General features: G+C 32.6%; 2 protein-coding genes across 5 annotated transcripts; one reads left to right on the top strand and one right to left on the bottom strand.

The window, feature by feature from the left end:
- The first annotated feature begins 3295 nt into the window (after window positions 1-3295).
- On the top strand, window positions 3296-9790 carry LOC129886173 (cyclin-H1-1-like). 4 transcript variants are annotated; one of them, XM_055960747.1, is made up of 13 exons: window positions 3297-3411; window positions 3529-3579; window positions 4668-4746; window positions 4878-4990; window positions 5069-5142; window positions 5372-5492; window positions 5582-5650; window positions 5794-5838; window positions 6700-6777; window positions 8656-8714; window positions 8798-8882; window positions 9076-9164; window positions 9266-9790. In XM_055960747.1, exons 1-13 carry the CDS (start codon window positions 3352-3354, stop codon window positions 9324-9326), a joined length of 984 nt encoding a protein of 327 aa, XP_055816722.1. In that variant the 5' UTR covers window positions 3297-3351; the 3' UTR covers window positions 9327-9790. The 4 variants fall into 4 exon arrangements, with proteins under 4 accessions (XP_055816724.1, XP_055816725.1, XP_055816722.1 ...); XM_055960749.1 differs by lacking the exon at window positions 3529-3579 and having other exon boundaries at window positions 3296-3411; XM_055960750.1 differs by lacking the exon at window positions 9266-9790 and having other exon boundaries at window positions 3296-3411; window positions 9031-9168.
- A 1705-nt stretch (window positions 9791-11495) lies between these two features.
- LOC129884671 (nuclear transcription factor Y subunit B-4-like) lies at window positions 11496-11981 on the bottom strand. Its single transcript, XM_055958957.1, has one exon. The coding sequence runs from the start codon at window positions 11919-11921 to the stop codon at window positions 11496-11498; it is 426 nt and encodes a 141-aa protein (XP_055814932.1). The 5' UTR covers window positions 11922-11981.
- Between the last annotated feature and the right edge of the window lie 2951 nt (window positions 11982-14932).

The following is a 14932-nucleotide window of genomic DNA, read 5'->3' as shown; positions in this document are numbered from 1 at the left end:
ACTTTCACTTTTATTATTTTTAAAATCAAAGTTCACATTAATTGGTGTTTCATAATTTTAAAGTTCAAAATTTCTCAAATATCGTCCGAAAATAATGATATTGAGACAATACTAGACTTTGAGCAGTTTTAGGATTGTAATTCATAATATCAAATTGATAGCTTCCAAATCTTTGTGGGTGTACTTGTGCTTTCTCCCATGGATATCAAGACTCACTTTGATGATATTAATTGGGTGTGTTATAGATTTTTTTGAAGAGAAACTTATATAAATAGCTACATTTTATGGGTTATAGAATTTGAATACCTATAAGTATTATATTTACTAATAATGACTATATTTTTTATCAAAAATTAGCTAAGTGTATATGTGTGTATATATATATATGTATGTATATATTTTTAAAAATTTATACAAACATACAAAATCTATATATTATGCATTAAATAAGACAATATCAGTTATAATAATTGACTTCATATAATTATGTCCCTAAACTCAACTTTCCATTGTTAATAACAACTATTGTTATAAAAATATATGGGAATTCAATTGGAATTATATCATAATAGCAAAAAACATTGGGACACTTATCTTCTTCTCCCTTCTTCTCCATTTTTTTTTTCAATATCCGTGAGGTTTGCCTGGAAGAGCGTTACTCGTTGAGTAGGTACGTATTATTGTATATAAATTCTTTTGTTATGATTGTATTTGATTAGTTCACTGTTTTCATCAAATTGTTTTTTTGATTCATCTGAATATTACAACTTCTCATTAGTGCATCAATCATAGTGATAAGAATCCACTAGATGGTATTCTTGTTCTGCAACACTATTTAAATTTTTAGTGTGTCCATTAAAAAAGAAAAGTTCTGTTGTAAGATAAATAAGTTTGAATACATTGTTGAGCAAAATCCTCACTCAGATAATATAATAGTATGTTCTATATACAAATATTCTTTCAAAAGTATAATAGTATGTTCTGTATACTAATATACTAAAGAGTGTATTGTTGAACAAAAGCCATCATCAGAAACTATGGCCGTAGTTGTGGCAAGTGAAAGAAATACTGGACGACTTCACCTATAATCACGGTCACAATTTGAGTTGATCATTGAGTTGTTGTCGAACCTTAATCCGGAGAGAAGAATGGTGGTCCACCCAAGTGTCATAGTTGATGATGTTACACTTCTACCAAACCCAAGAATCAGAATATAAATCAGGCAAAAGTATTAGAGTATCAAGCATGTTAAAGTTTTAGTATAACAAACAATTAAGAAGCATGCTAAAGTATATGTATAAGTATGTCAGATTATTACTTCTACATTTATTATATGAATGAGGCTCACTACTGTATCAAGGATACTAAACTTATACTTTAACATAACTACATTAACATGTCTACCTTTTTATTCAAATGTACACAAGTATGACTTCTTTCAAATACATTCCACTTTTGAAAAAAAAAATGGTGTAGCTACTGTATTCAAGGATACTCAAAATTTTAGTTATACAAGGCACAAATTATAACCCTTAAATTGACAACCCACACCCACGCATGGCACAAATGAGCAGACCTTAAGCATGGCACAAATGATATCACTCTAAAAATTTCTCAAAAAAATAAAATAAAAATTAAAGTATCCAAAAATATAAACAAATCAAGTTTGCTAGAAAAACTTCAATATCTTCATCCTCCGCTTTTTGCTGCTCGCCGCCAATTTTTCACTGCTACCCGAATCAACATTGTTGACCTTTTTAAAAAAAAACTATTTTGCATGTCTAAGGGAATTGAATCTTCTTTCCTCCCTGTGGAATGTGTCGATTCAGTTTCATCCGTGAGATTCAATGGTATAGGATCATTAGCCTTCTTTGATCTTCTTTCATTCTCCAATGAAGTAATAGAACCTGAAAATTCAGCTTGAATTTGAGTAATACCCAAATTAAATGATGGAATTTCGTTCAACAAATCATCAAATAAATGTATACCTCTTGTTACCCTCTTAGAAGAGTTGATTTCCGCCATTTTAATGGCTACAACAGTGATTGAATCAAAACCCCCAAAATTCTATGAAACTAGAAGAAATATGAATATGTATACAATGATAAACTTGAAAAAATTAGCAAATCGGAATTAGAATATATCTACATAATTAGAAGATACCCAATGAACATAAAACACTGAAATCACTCTTAAATTTATGCAAGAAAATCCTGTTGATTTGGGGAAATATCAACCTAAAATCGGGCTTCTCTATTTTGTAGTGAAAGGTGAGAGAGAGCTTTGAAGTGAGTATATCCAATTTAGCTTCTCTAGAAAAAACATATGGAATAAGCATAATTTTATGCGTGTAAAAGACAACATTAATTATTAGGCGTGTAAGTAGCTTCATTTTTTAAAAATATTTAATTCTCAATATATAATATTAAAATAAAAAATTATTATGAAAATATTAATTAGTTTTGCTATTTATATTATAAGTGCATCCATATAATTTTTAAAATGTAAACTATAGCTATTTAATTTAAATATGTATTAAGGATTGTTAGATCCTCTAATTTTTCCAGTTTTGAAATAGGATAATTTTGAATAGACCCAGAACAGATAAAACTTTGTCGAATTTTTCGTAAATTTTTGTTAAGCTTGCTTTGAATCCCTTAGCACTGCTGAATGAGTTTCAAATTTGTCCCCTTCATTTTCCAAAATATCTAGGAAAAAGAGTGTTCAACCACTTGACTCCCCAAAAAATGGCCTTATCGGCTACCATTCGTTGACGATAGAGCACATCATTAATTAAAGGGTCCTCACCTTGGATTTAGTTGGAAAAGTAGGTGTTCAGCATGTCCCTTGTTTGCAAACTTCTTTAGTAAAACGAACATGTCATTTCTCACGTTACCGTTGTCCCCAAACTCCACTCTTTCAACACTTATATACTTTCCAAAGAGTCATGCATCCCCCATCTCTGTCTCCAAGTGTGTAATTCATCAATTTACTGAGTTACTTTTTCATAACGATCCTAAATTAGATCGTGACAAGGTGTAACATCAATTTTTTTAAATGTTTAATGTTTAAACTAAACATATATTTATGATTTCGTTCATCAAACTTTTAATATTTTTTATACAATAAAAAACTTACTCTAATTTTGATACAATTATTATTATAAATATACATCGAAACCTACCATTTTATTTTTATAGTAAAGTAACAATCCATTGATTAGGTTAAATTTAATTGGTTCCTTCATTTTAGAATTATTTGACACCGCTATTTGTAGGAGTATTTATACTTTATTTTAGAATTGGACCGCCAGTTTATTGGAAATAGAATTAGAATCGGAAGAGAGAAGACATGGCTGATTTCATGACATCTACTCATAAATCCAAATGGATTTGTACTCCCCAAGATATTGTGAGTTACAATTGTTCATCAAAATTCAATCTTGAAGAATATCAGTTTTTTTTTTAGTTTTCCCATTTGCATTTGAGTTTTTTTTTTGGGGTTTATGAATGGTTACTGTATTCACAGAAACATAAGTATAAAGTTGCTAATCAAAGAGCGAAACAAGCACTAGAGATGGTATGCTAGCTCCATTTCCTTAATGTTTTTTTTTTTTTTAAATTATCTTTTTCATTTTCTGTGTGCTTGTGGATATGTTTTCTTTTGTTTGAGATACCCACTTAATTATGTTTTGTTTTGATGAAAGTAATATGAATGTGTTCTTTGACCTTTTGTTGCTGTAGTTAGTGTTTATACTTAAGACATGGGTCAAGCACACGCGTATTGAGAGGTCCAAATATTAACTAAATAACAACTATGGTATAGACATGAAACAATAAGTTAAGTGAATTAGAATCAGCCTGAGTTCTGGTGCTGGTAGCTGGTAGTGTCACCGGGTAAGCTTGACCTTACTGATATTATTCAGAACAATGGAATCATAGAGCTTAAGAAAACAAAGTAAGAGTATAATGCTGGTAAAATAAGTAAAAATCAGATGGTTTACAACGAGTTGATACAAGATTATTTATAGTTAAACCCTTGAGACCAACTTCCATGGATCTAACCCTCATTAAATCCATCAGTTGCACATTTATTTCAGTTACGCGACGGCTGGCAGAGATCTCTGGCTCTTTCCGCAATGGCTGATGGAGATCTCGGGCTCTTTCCACTACGGCTGGACCCCTGAACTTATCTCGACCTTATCTTGTTTGGTCGCAACATGGTGCGCGCTCCCATATTTCCAGAGCTAGGCGGTCTTTGCTGTTGTGACTCCTGCCCTGACTGTCTTGACTCCTGATTTTTCATTGATAGGATTTCCCTTACCGGTTATGTTCTGAGGATAACATTTGGTGTTGTCCCTGCTGAGTCACTTTTGACCTATTCTTCTTGCCACGTGTCGTTTCTTGATTGTCCCAAGTCTCAAGTCCGATGCTTACCCCATAGAGTTAGATTGAGTAGAATTTCTTTTCCATTTTATGTGTGTGTTGTGAATTCTATATGCCTGCCTTGTGTTTTTTTCAAACAATTATGTTACTTCCTTACTGCTTCAACAATTTGCCTAATTTTATAGGCAGCATTACCTGAAACTTTTATGGCCCAGAACATAGGTCTGATTTATAGTTCTTGTGGGTTTACGAATAATACTGATAGCTAATTCTATTGTGAAGTTTGGAACAACTCGAATGGAAGTTGATATTGATGGGTCGTTCTTGTATGCTGAAAGTCAAAATGACGTAAAAGATAGTGGTAAGATTGTATTTATTCAGATCAAAGTAAAACTAGAGAAACTATAAAGTTTCTGGTTTACCTCCCTTTAATCTTGGTAGATAACCATAATTCTTATCATTCTTTTGGTTGCTATTTTGGTTGCATGTTAGCTGAAAAGCGTCCTAAACCACTCAAAGTTGAAGAAGAACAACTTCTAAGGGCTTTCTACGAGTTCAAAATTCAAGATGTTTGTGATGCCTTTAAGTTCCCTCGTAAGATTCAGGTATAAAATTTTGATTATTGGATCTGCTACTATAATGAATCAACTAGAAGATTAAACAGTTCTCATGGTTGTTTGCAGGCAACAGCTCTCATTTATTTTAAGAGGTTTTATCTGCTATGGTCCGTGATGGAACATCACCCCAAAGACATTATGTAAGTTTCTTATCTATCTTCTGTGTGCTTTCTCCAACTCTCCAATATAAGAAAATCTAACTAGTCTTCCCCTATCTTTATTCAATGTTTGGTTGGTCATTTGCATAATAGTTATTTTTTCCAAATTCAAGTTGAAGTGCATTTTAAAAACATATGCATACAGTAGTTGATAGTTGACAAAGACAAAGCTCACTAGCTCCCCCCCCCCCCCCTCCCTTCCTTTTTGTAGGTTAACGTGCATATATGCAGCTTGCAAGGCAGAGGAAAATCACGTATCAGCTGAGGAGCTTGGTAAGGGGATTGGACAGGATCATCATGTAATCCTCAATAATGAGATGCTGGTTTTTCAGGCATGAATTTTATTTAAAGGTTATTTCATTCTACATTTTCCTTTAAATCTTGCTTTAATCAACTTTTTTTTATAACCTTTCTTTTGCAGAGTCTAGGATTTGATCTTATTGCTTATGCTCCATATCGTGCACTTGAAGGTTTTATCAGTGATTTAGAGGTCTTTTTCTGTTGATCTGTTACACCTTCCCCTTTGAGTAATAATTGCTTTATTGCCTATTAATATCTTCCTTTTGATTGGTAGTTATTTCCATTCCTTGATTTCTTCATTGCAATTATTGACTATTGCTCTTGAAAGTTTAGGAGTTCTGTGGAGCTAAAGATGACGACCAGCTTGTGGCACTGAAGGTAATTGTTATTTCTTTTCGACAAGATAAGGTAGTTGAAATGAAAAGTCCCTCAACCGTGAGCTTGAGAATTCAAGTTATGGAGGAATCAAAATGGAGGAAAAGGGCCACAATTGACTCCTGGGAGGGGGTTAGTGGTGGGACAGATGTAGGTTAACATATAAAAACAAATTGTTATTTTCTTTGCCATACAGTTTTCTTTTTGTCAAATAAAATGTTATTCCACTATTTCTGCTCCTTGTAAATTCTGGCTTCTTGCAATTGAATTTCATCCAATGTTGTTCAATAACTAGTAGTTTTGCAGTTAAACCCACCCAGACCATGTAATCTATATGTGATATTGAAAATCTTCAGTTCTCCCTCCAATGGAACACATGCTGATTTCACTCTTCCCATTTTTGTTGTTTCTAATTCTTCCTTAGATAATCAAGGTTAATGCATCTTCTTGCTAGATTATCATCAATCTTCTTTTGCACATCATCCAAGTTGGTGGCATGTTGGAGATATGGTGATTATTATAATTCAATTTCTTCTTAGAGTTTCACATCATAGATCTCTATCTAGCTCATTGAGCTGCCAACCAACTAATCTTTCTTTATACTTCAATTAATTTCTTAAAAACATTTTTGTGTATGCAACTTGTGACAAGAAAAAGGAATCGACTTCCCTCATAAGTAGTTGGTAACATTCTGAAATGCATCGATACATTACTAACAGTGATTCGTCGACTGTAGATGATGCATTAATTTGGTTATTCCTGATTGAGTTCTTACTTATCTCATATATGGGAAATAATTCAATTCATATTACTCTGACCTCTGGAATTGTCTACCAGCTAAGGTTATTTTCTTCTGAAGTACAGGGTGCACTTGATACTGCTAGGATTGAAGCCGATAAGATTATGCGTAGTGATGGACCACTTCTATTCCCACCTGGGCAGGTTATATTTTATCATTTACATCCGCTATTGAAATGATTTTATACTGTATGAATATGATTTCTGGCTCGTCCCACCTGCAGAGGATTATATTAACAAATACATACATCTTTGAGGCTTGCTACATCTTTGTTGAAAGAAAAGTTTATATTCCACGCAGTCATAAACTTTTGAAATTAGTTTGTTCCCTTTTCATACTTTTTGTTTTCATGTGCAGTGTGGACATGGAGAATGGATCCTCTGTTATTAACAGTTAATTTTCCTAGTATGATTAGACTAGATCAAATCTAGTTCGTTTGAAGTTTAATAAAAATCAATTCTGGCTATAATTTCCCATAAGCTCCTTCTACTGCCCCTGACAACAAACTATGGCCATCTTTGACAACTAACCTAGGCTATACTTTTTGTCTGATGATTGGTTGGAATTTTTTGGGAGAGGAAGAATGATCTTGAATTAATCTAAATAAAACATCTGATAAAGTGCAATAAATGTCATTTGGTTAAGTTTTGAGAAGAAAGGAATCCACATCAAATATAATGCCATATAAGATATGTGCAGAGGAGCGTTCACAAGTGCAAGTATGGTGGGGAAGCAACAATGGACTTTCCATGTGGATTTAAACCAGGGATCTATCTTGAGTGTGTAATTGCTTACCCTAGTTATGGATGAGCTAACCAATAGTAGATGAGATGCCATAGTTAGTTCAGGATTGGTATTGTCCTAGTGATTTTACTAATATACTGTAGTTTTTTTGAATTAGGAATTATCCTAAGAAAAGTAGTGGGATTTTCATTAATTATTCAAGCCCAGAAGACGATATTAACTGGCCACCATAGATCTTATCATCATCTCTAAGCATTGTGGGTTTTCAATTTTATTCTTTCAATGTTTTACCTTATATTTTTCTTTCCTTTTTGTTCTCAGTAAGATGGATTTCCTTGCATCACAAAATTTTCATGAGAAAGTCTTTCTTTTTCCCCTCAATTTCTCTCCACCTTTGTGGGAAACTGAAATTGAGCTTTCAACGATTATGTTATTCTTTTAGATCTCTATCCCCTTCCCTTCTCTTTTTAAAATTTTTCTGAACCCCCCCCCCCCCCCAAACCAGTATATTCCTCTGTATTCTTTTCTCTCAATCCAAACACACAGTATTTTGCAACCAGAGGCAGATGCATGATTTGAGCATTGTGTGTTCAAGTTCGGATTTATAATAATCCATTTGCTTCATTGGGTTCAAAGTTTATTAGTTGAACTTATTTTTGTGAATATTTAAACACACAGGCAAGGTTTGTGCCAAAATTACTTGTTTGGATGAACCCGCTATTTATTATCTGGGTCCTTCTCTGTTTGCAACTCTGGTTCATACTACTGATAATTCTTCTCTGATCATTGTAATGCTTTTCATTACCTTTACTGTCGATATGCAAGTTTGGGAGTTCCAAATGTTGTCTGTGGGTTTCTATAACTGAGGGAAGCCTCCACTCATAATTTGATGATGTGCCCATAAGGTGGTTGTAGATAGATTCTGGAGGAGCTCTTCTATATTTTGGTGAGGTTGTGCCCATAGGAATCATATTTAGCACAGGACAAATTATGTGATTAGTCAATAGCTGTTTTGACAGAGGACAAGACTGCATTAAGGAAAATATTGAAATGCGCAAGGAGAAACCTTTTTCTGATTATCACTGAATGGTACCATAGTTGATATCTGAGAAATTCATCTGATGACCTTGTTGGATACCACAGTCTAGTAAAACTCTGGCTTTTGCATTCTGTGTGATGATTTGGTTTTTTAAAATGTGCTACTGAATACAGATAATATTCACATGCACATCTTCTTAGATAATTTTCTGATTTAAGTTTCTTTTTTCTTATTTCAGTTGGCATTGACAGCTTTGCATAGAGCTAACACAGCACATGGCGTATTTGATCTTGAGAGGTCTCAGTCCCTTTATCATTTGGACAGAATCCACAATAATCCGTTTAACACTTTTATTGACATGATAATGATTCTTCTACCAGGTACCTGAGAAGTGTCCTATCACGTCATCAGCCAGCTCATACCATTTCAGAACTTACTGGTTCAATAAATGCCATTGATTCGTTGGCAAGTACTTAAGCCTGTTATTACTGCATGCCTGGAGTTGTTTATCTTTCTCTTCTTCTTTTTGGAAATATTGCTGTCTTCTTCCCCGAATTCTTCATTTGGGTTTAACACAGTCCTCTTACTGCCTGAACTCCTGGTATTTGAACAGATTGGTAAACTTTTGACTCCGACTTAACTCCTGGTATTTGAACAGATTGGTAAACTTTTGACTCCGACTTCCAAAGATGTGAAGCACATTGATCGGAAACTCAAATCATGTCTTGATCCGGGTTCACATGACAAGTGTGTTCAATAGACTCTAATTTGATCGTCATTTTTCCATCTTTTGGTTTCGCCATAATTTATTCGCCCAGCCAGAAAATGATGCTGGTTTGTATTTGCAGGAGTAAAAAAAGGAAGCATAGATCCAAAGATAGCTCAAATGAGGTTACAGGCATCTCTTGAGCTGCTCTAACTCAAGTTTGTAGCCTTAAGCATATGTTGTTTGGCCGGTGGAAATAGTTCCTCATTGCTGTTCATCAGTTTCCTTATGTAGAGTTGAAAATCAAGTTCGGCTTGAAGTAGTATATTACATTTTCATCAGGTAGAGAGAAGAAGCAGATGCAGATCCAGGATTTTAATTTAATGGTTCAACTTTTGAGATTCTCCACATTGAACTCATTGTACCATTAAAATTATGGGTTTAGATCTAATATTTGTTGAGATCAATTTTAGTAGATATATCTATACTCCATATTGAAAGTTGTGGATTTAGATGAACCCGTAGCCAAAAGGCTACATCCGTCCCCGAGAAGATCGCATTGTTAAAGATGTGCATGTATGAATGGACAAATGGTTGACTCTGTGGTTTCCCTCATTGAAGATGGTTCAACCATGTCTGTTTTATATAAGCTTTTTGGTTTTCTAAATTGATCTTCTGAATTTTACCAACTTGCATCTTTAATTTTCAATATTCGTTGGTTTGGTTTCCAAAATTTTTTCATGTTCGATTGACCGGCACTTTTGAAAAATATTTTATTTGGAAAAACAATTTCCACAACTAACATTGAGGTCGTTTGGATTGGCTTATAAGCTGTTTTCAGCTTTTTTTTGAGTGTTTGGTTGGTCAATTTAAAGTCATTTTGTGCTTAAAATAAGCTCCAATAAATAGTTGAGCTTATTTGGATGAACTTATTTTAAGAAGTTTATAAGTTGAAAACAGCTTATAATTCAAAAAAAAAAGATTGGCCTGCACTTATATTTTTTTTTAACTTATAAACAATTTTCAACTTATAAGCTGTTTAAAAATAAGTCAATTCAAACAGGCTAATGTTTCAACATGTATTAAGTTGGATATCAAACATATGGTGTAATACAATACAAGTTGGATATCAAACATATGGTGTAATACAATACTCTGAATTAATTAAGGCCTTTTGATTTGTTCCCTTCTAACTTATCTTGATTTGTTACTGGTTGGTTACACATCATGCATGATGTCATTTACATATCTGGTGCAAATCATTCAAAAATGAAAGCTAGGGTTTGCATAATTCTATAATAATAATGTGTTTGTATAATATAAGGCATGATGACTTTTTAGTGAAGCGAGATGGAGGAACAGTGGATTCAGCTCCCCACTAGCTAGTATCCCTGATATTGGAAGAGTGGTCCCCCCACTCCTTTAATTACAGAAACCCTAGGTTGCCTGCTTAAACCCTAATTCCAAAAATCTTGCCATTTATATGGAGAATACTTTCTAGTATCTGTATATGTTTGAAGTAAAGATTTGCTATGAAAAATATGACGATTAGAAAGCACAAGATGGACCAAATGGTATCCTTCACAATTAAAAGATTTAATAGTGTCTGGAAGAGGTCGGAGTAGGATAACTATTTAATGGTATACTAACATCATGTCTGATTAAGCCAATGTTAATTATGTGGAGTGAATGTTATTGGGCTGACAATTAACGTCCGTAGATGAGTATTGATCATATAAGAATAAGTGAGACTAAAAATGCCACATTTAGAAAGAACAAATTAAAGCAAGCTAAGTAGCACACATCTAATATAACACAAAATGCTAAAAGGTCGCTTGAGGTATGATCATGTCATCCATCAATCTCCAGTATAAATTGCATAATCATGGCCAGTGAAGATGTTAGAAGGGATCAAAATTAATGAGCTAGAACTCAAGTCTAAAATCACATTGAAGAAAAATTTACAACAACATATCGAGTGAAATCCCATAAGTGAGAGAAGAAAAATCTACAATCTCTTGAAATCCATCCTTGTGGAATGTTTCTATTTATTAGGATCGGAATTAATTATGTATGTTTAAACATTATTACATGGTCATTAAGAATTGCTATCAAACTTTATGCTAAGATTTAAAAGAATTTGGGGCTGGGAGGGTGTGTGTACGTTGCACTATGCACTTATTCGTCTAAACCATTTTTTAGGTTTTAGAACATTTGCGCATTAAAGGAAAAAATGCTTTAAATAACTGTGGTCAACCACTCAAACTAGAGATTGATTAATAAATATGAAAGGAAAATTTTCTTAAAAAAAATCGGAAACTCCATATAGTTGAACGATACAAAAAAGATTAACATAACACAATAATTGCTTATCAATTGAAGCGTTGCCCCCTTTCCAGTATATTAAACTCTAATGGTACTGGAGAAGTAGTAGCACTTGGAGGTTCTTCATCATCCGTATTATCTTCATCGTCATTTAAACCTAATACTTTGTTTTGATTGGCTCTAAGTTTTTCAAAGTCCCTCAACTTATACAAGTACCTCAACATAACCTCTGCATAGTCGTCAAAACCCAATGAATTGAGAGCCCAACAGATGTCATCTCCATTAACCGTCCGACGATTCTCCTTGTGACACTTGTCAGATGCTTCACCTGTTACAAAACTTATAAATTCTGATGCACATTTTTGCATTCTCTCCTTAGCTTCCTTGGAGATTTTGGCTGTTGGTGGCAATATTTGTTTCATGATCCTTCCCACATTGGCTATTGGAACCAATTTCATATGGTCATCCTCCATATCTTAATTAAAAATGGTGAAAATTAGTTGTGGATTTTTGTTGAGATGTAATGTACATGGGATTTTAAGTCAATGGGTGTTAATTTAGAGAGCATTCACTTTATATATATATATATATATATATTCTAACTTTTTAATTGGATATATATATAAATTGGAAACAGTAGATACACATATATTCTATACCAGATAAGGTGGATTTCGTCCATAGTATTATATGTATATGAGTGCATGGAGCAGTGTGACATATATGGATAGTGTTGATTATATAATTAAGTAAATAAAAGTAAATTATTTTTAAAAAAATGTTTATATTTTTTGTTATAAATGCTCTAGATTGAAATGAGACTTAATTCTTACGATTTAACCTGTAAAGCTTTTTACTCATTCATTAGGGTACAAAATGGTCCCCTCCCCTCAAATCCCCTATAAGTACATGCTAAATATTTTTTAATTTTCTTAATTAAACTGGTTTAAAATAATTAAACTATTAACACTAGAGATTGAAATGAATGGACGACATTTGTGCACGTTTGCATGTGCTATTAATTAATCAAATTAAAGAGCAGAAATGGAAGGAATGATTTACTAATACGAAGCCCTAGTGTTTGATTACCTCATAAGATTTAGGTTTTGTCGGCACAACCCTTAATTAATTTCACCTTTATTTGCATTTGTACTAATTCTTACGTTTTTAAGCTTTTGATTATTATTTTACTAATTAAGACTACTACTGTATCACCACATGATGAAAGTTTACTGCTACTGCTTTTAATGGAGTACTACTATATAATATTGTTTTTCCTCAAAATTAAGAAATTCCTTAATGTACTTGATCTTGCTTAACAGAGACTTAAGAGTATACTTATTAATTACAGTAACATTAAATAATTTTCTTTATGCCGTCAGCCGATAAATGAGGATAAAATGAAAGCATTATTTATTACAAAGTTTACGATTAGTTTCGTGCTCATTTATTTACAAAAATAATTCCAATTAATAAATAGATTCCATCCCCTCTTGTTTTAATTTATGCCAATGTCAGATACACATTTTATATTTTCATTACTCAAACTACATTCTTCATTCGTCATTTGACTAATAAGTCAAAGTATTTGTAGACTCTTTTTAATTATATTGAATGTATTCATATGAACTTTTTTTTAACAAAATAATAATTAAATTCACTTCTATCTATTTTGGAATATATTATTGAGTGTTAAAGAAAATTTTATTTTTTAAAATGTGTATTGTTTTCTACAAAATTGCTAGCAATTGTATTTCTTTTTTTTGGAAGTACAAAAAACAACTACAACGCATTCTCCGAATGCGATTTAAATTCATACGTTAACTAAGCTGTCAATCGGTTGGCAGTGGCATTGGGTCTAAGGGTGGAGCGCCTAGGGGTATGGACGAGTCTCATTTGGTGAAAAATTACACTGTCTGTACTTAGTGAAAATTATTATTTGTATATATATATATATATATATATATATATAATAGATGTATTGTTTACAACAAAATTGCTAGCATGCGTATTTTTTTGGAAAGTACAAAAAACAAGCAAAACACATTTTGTGAACGCGATTTATATATATATTAGATGTTGAATTGCCGCTGTTTCTTCGTGTGTTTATTTTTTCATATTTTGGAACCCCTAGTGCAAATCTCGACTATGCACCTACAATGACATGTAGATTTCGTATGAATCATGATAACAAGCTTGATATGCAAACCTGGAAGATAGAGAGTTAAGTATATCCTACTATATATAGTCAGTACTCAGATTGAACTTATAACAAGCTTGATATGCAAACTTGGAAGTTTTTCTTATTGACACATCTAGGGTTAGAAACTTTATAGGTTTTCCAAGTCATTATTTTATGTGAAAATCCATAAAGTAACTCTCAAGCACCACGTTAATTTTTGGGAACCTGTGGAGTATGTTACTGTTGAAACAACAAGAAAAAAATTTGAAAAAAGTCTATAATCTAATTGGCTCAGCCTATTGCTACAGAACTCTATATAGTCTATATTCACAAGATTCTTCTCTAAACTCTTAAGTAATATTTCTATATTGGGAATCTTAATTATTACTATATGGTAAAGTTCAATATTTTAAAGCGTTAATAACGTAAACTCCTTAAACTATCAATATTTTTGTGAGTTTCATATTTGAACTTGGTGTGTTTATCTTATCACTTGATTTTTACATATTTAAACAGTACTGGAGAGGTCTATTTACTAGTCATTTTTAAGTAGTTAAGCATATTCGTCATGTATAAGAATGTAATAAACTTGTTGTTTAATAGTTTCTTATGATCTACTATGTGTCGATCATGTTCGATTTATGATTGAAATATGATTGGTAGATGATTATAAGAAGGAAGGAAATGGATAAGAAAGATAATTTGTCTCTAAATTATACTATTGAAATGTATTATATTTTTCATCCTATGCTGGACAACTCAAACTTGCAAATTGGATTATTTGTGTGTGAAAAGAAAGAAAGAAAAGACTATTTATGGGCTTTGAATAAAAGCAAAGAGAAACTTGGGCCAGTAGCAAAACTATGGATCCAATAGTTCAATTTGCATTTAGCGGGCTGAGAGGAATAGTGGACTGCCCCAACACCATGGATGTGCATGTTTTGTTGGGTCTTTGTCCTGCCTTTTCTCGTATAATTAGATATTTTTTTTCTTAAAAAAAAAACATAAAATTTTTATATTTGGCTAGTCTTTTTTCTTGTAGAAAAAAATTTATGACTCTATAAATAGAGGCTTATTCCTTTTAACGTAGTGGCATTCAAAATGTAGTCCTAGGAGGTTTTGAGAGTTCCGTGTAGGGGGAGAAATGGTGAGACACAAGTGTTACACGTTAATACTTGTGTGAACCTCTTTGTATTCCGAGTGAATCGTGTGAGGTTATTTCTCTCAATATTTTGTACTCTCATAGTTATATAGTGAATTGCTCATCTCCTTTTGTGGACGTAGGTCAGTTGACCGAACCAT

The sequence above is a fragment of the Solanum dulcamara genome, chromosome 4 (genome assembly GCF_947179165.1).
Source record: "Solanum dulcamara chromosome 4, daSolDulc1.2, whole genome shotgun sequence".
Lineage (NCBI taxonomy): Eukaryota > Viridiplantae > Streptophyta > Magnoliopsida > Solanales > Solanaceae > Solanum > Solanum dulcamara.
This window is presented reverse-complemented; position numbering and strand designations above follow the sequence as displayed.

Coding starts and splice junctions, on each gene's coding strand:
- LOC129886173 (XM_055960747.1), top strand. CDS start 3,352: ATGGCTGATTTCATGACATCTACTCATAAATCCAAATGGATTTGTACT. Junction 3,580..4,667: donor CGAAACAAGCACTAGAGATG/GTATGCTAGCTC, acceptor TCTATTGTGAAG/TTTGGAACAACTCGAATGGA. Junction 5,493..5,581: donor ATGAGATGCTGGTTTTTCAG/GCATGAATTTTA, acceptor TTTCTTTTGCAG/AGTCTAGGATTTGATCTTAT.
- LOC129884671 (XM_055958957.1), bottom strand. CDS start 11,921: ATGGAGGATGACCATATGAAATTGGTTCCAATAGCCAATGTGGGAAGG.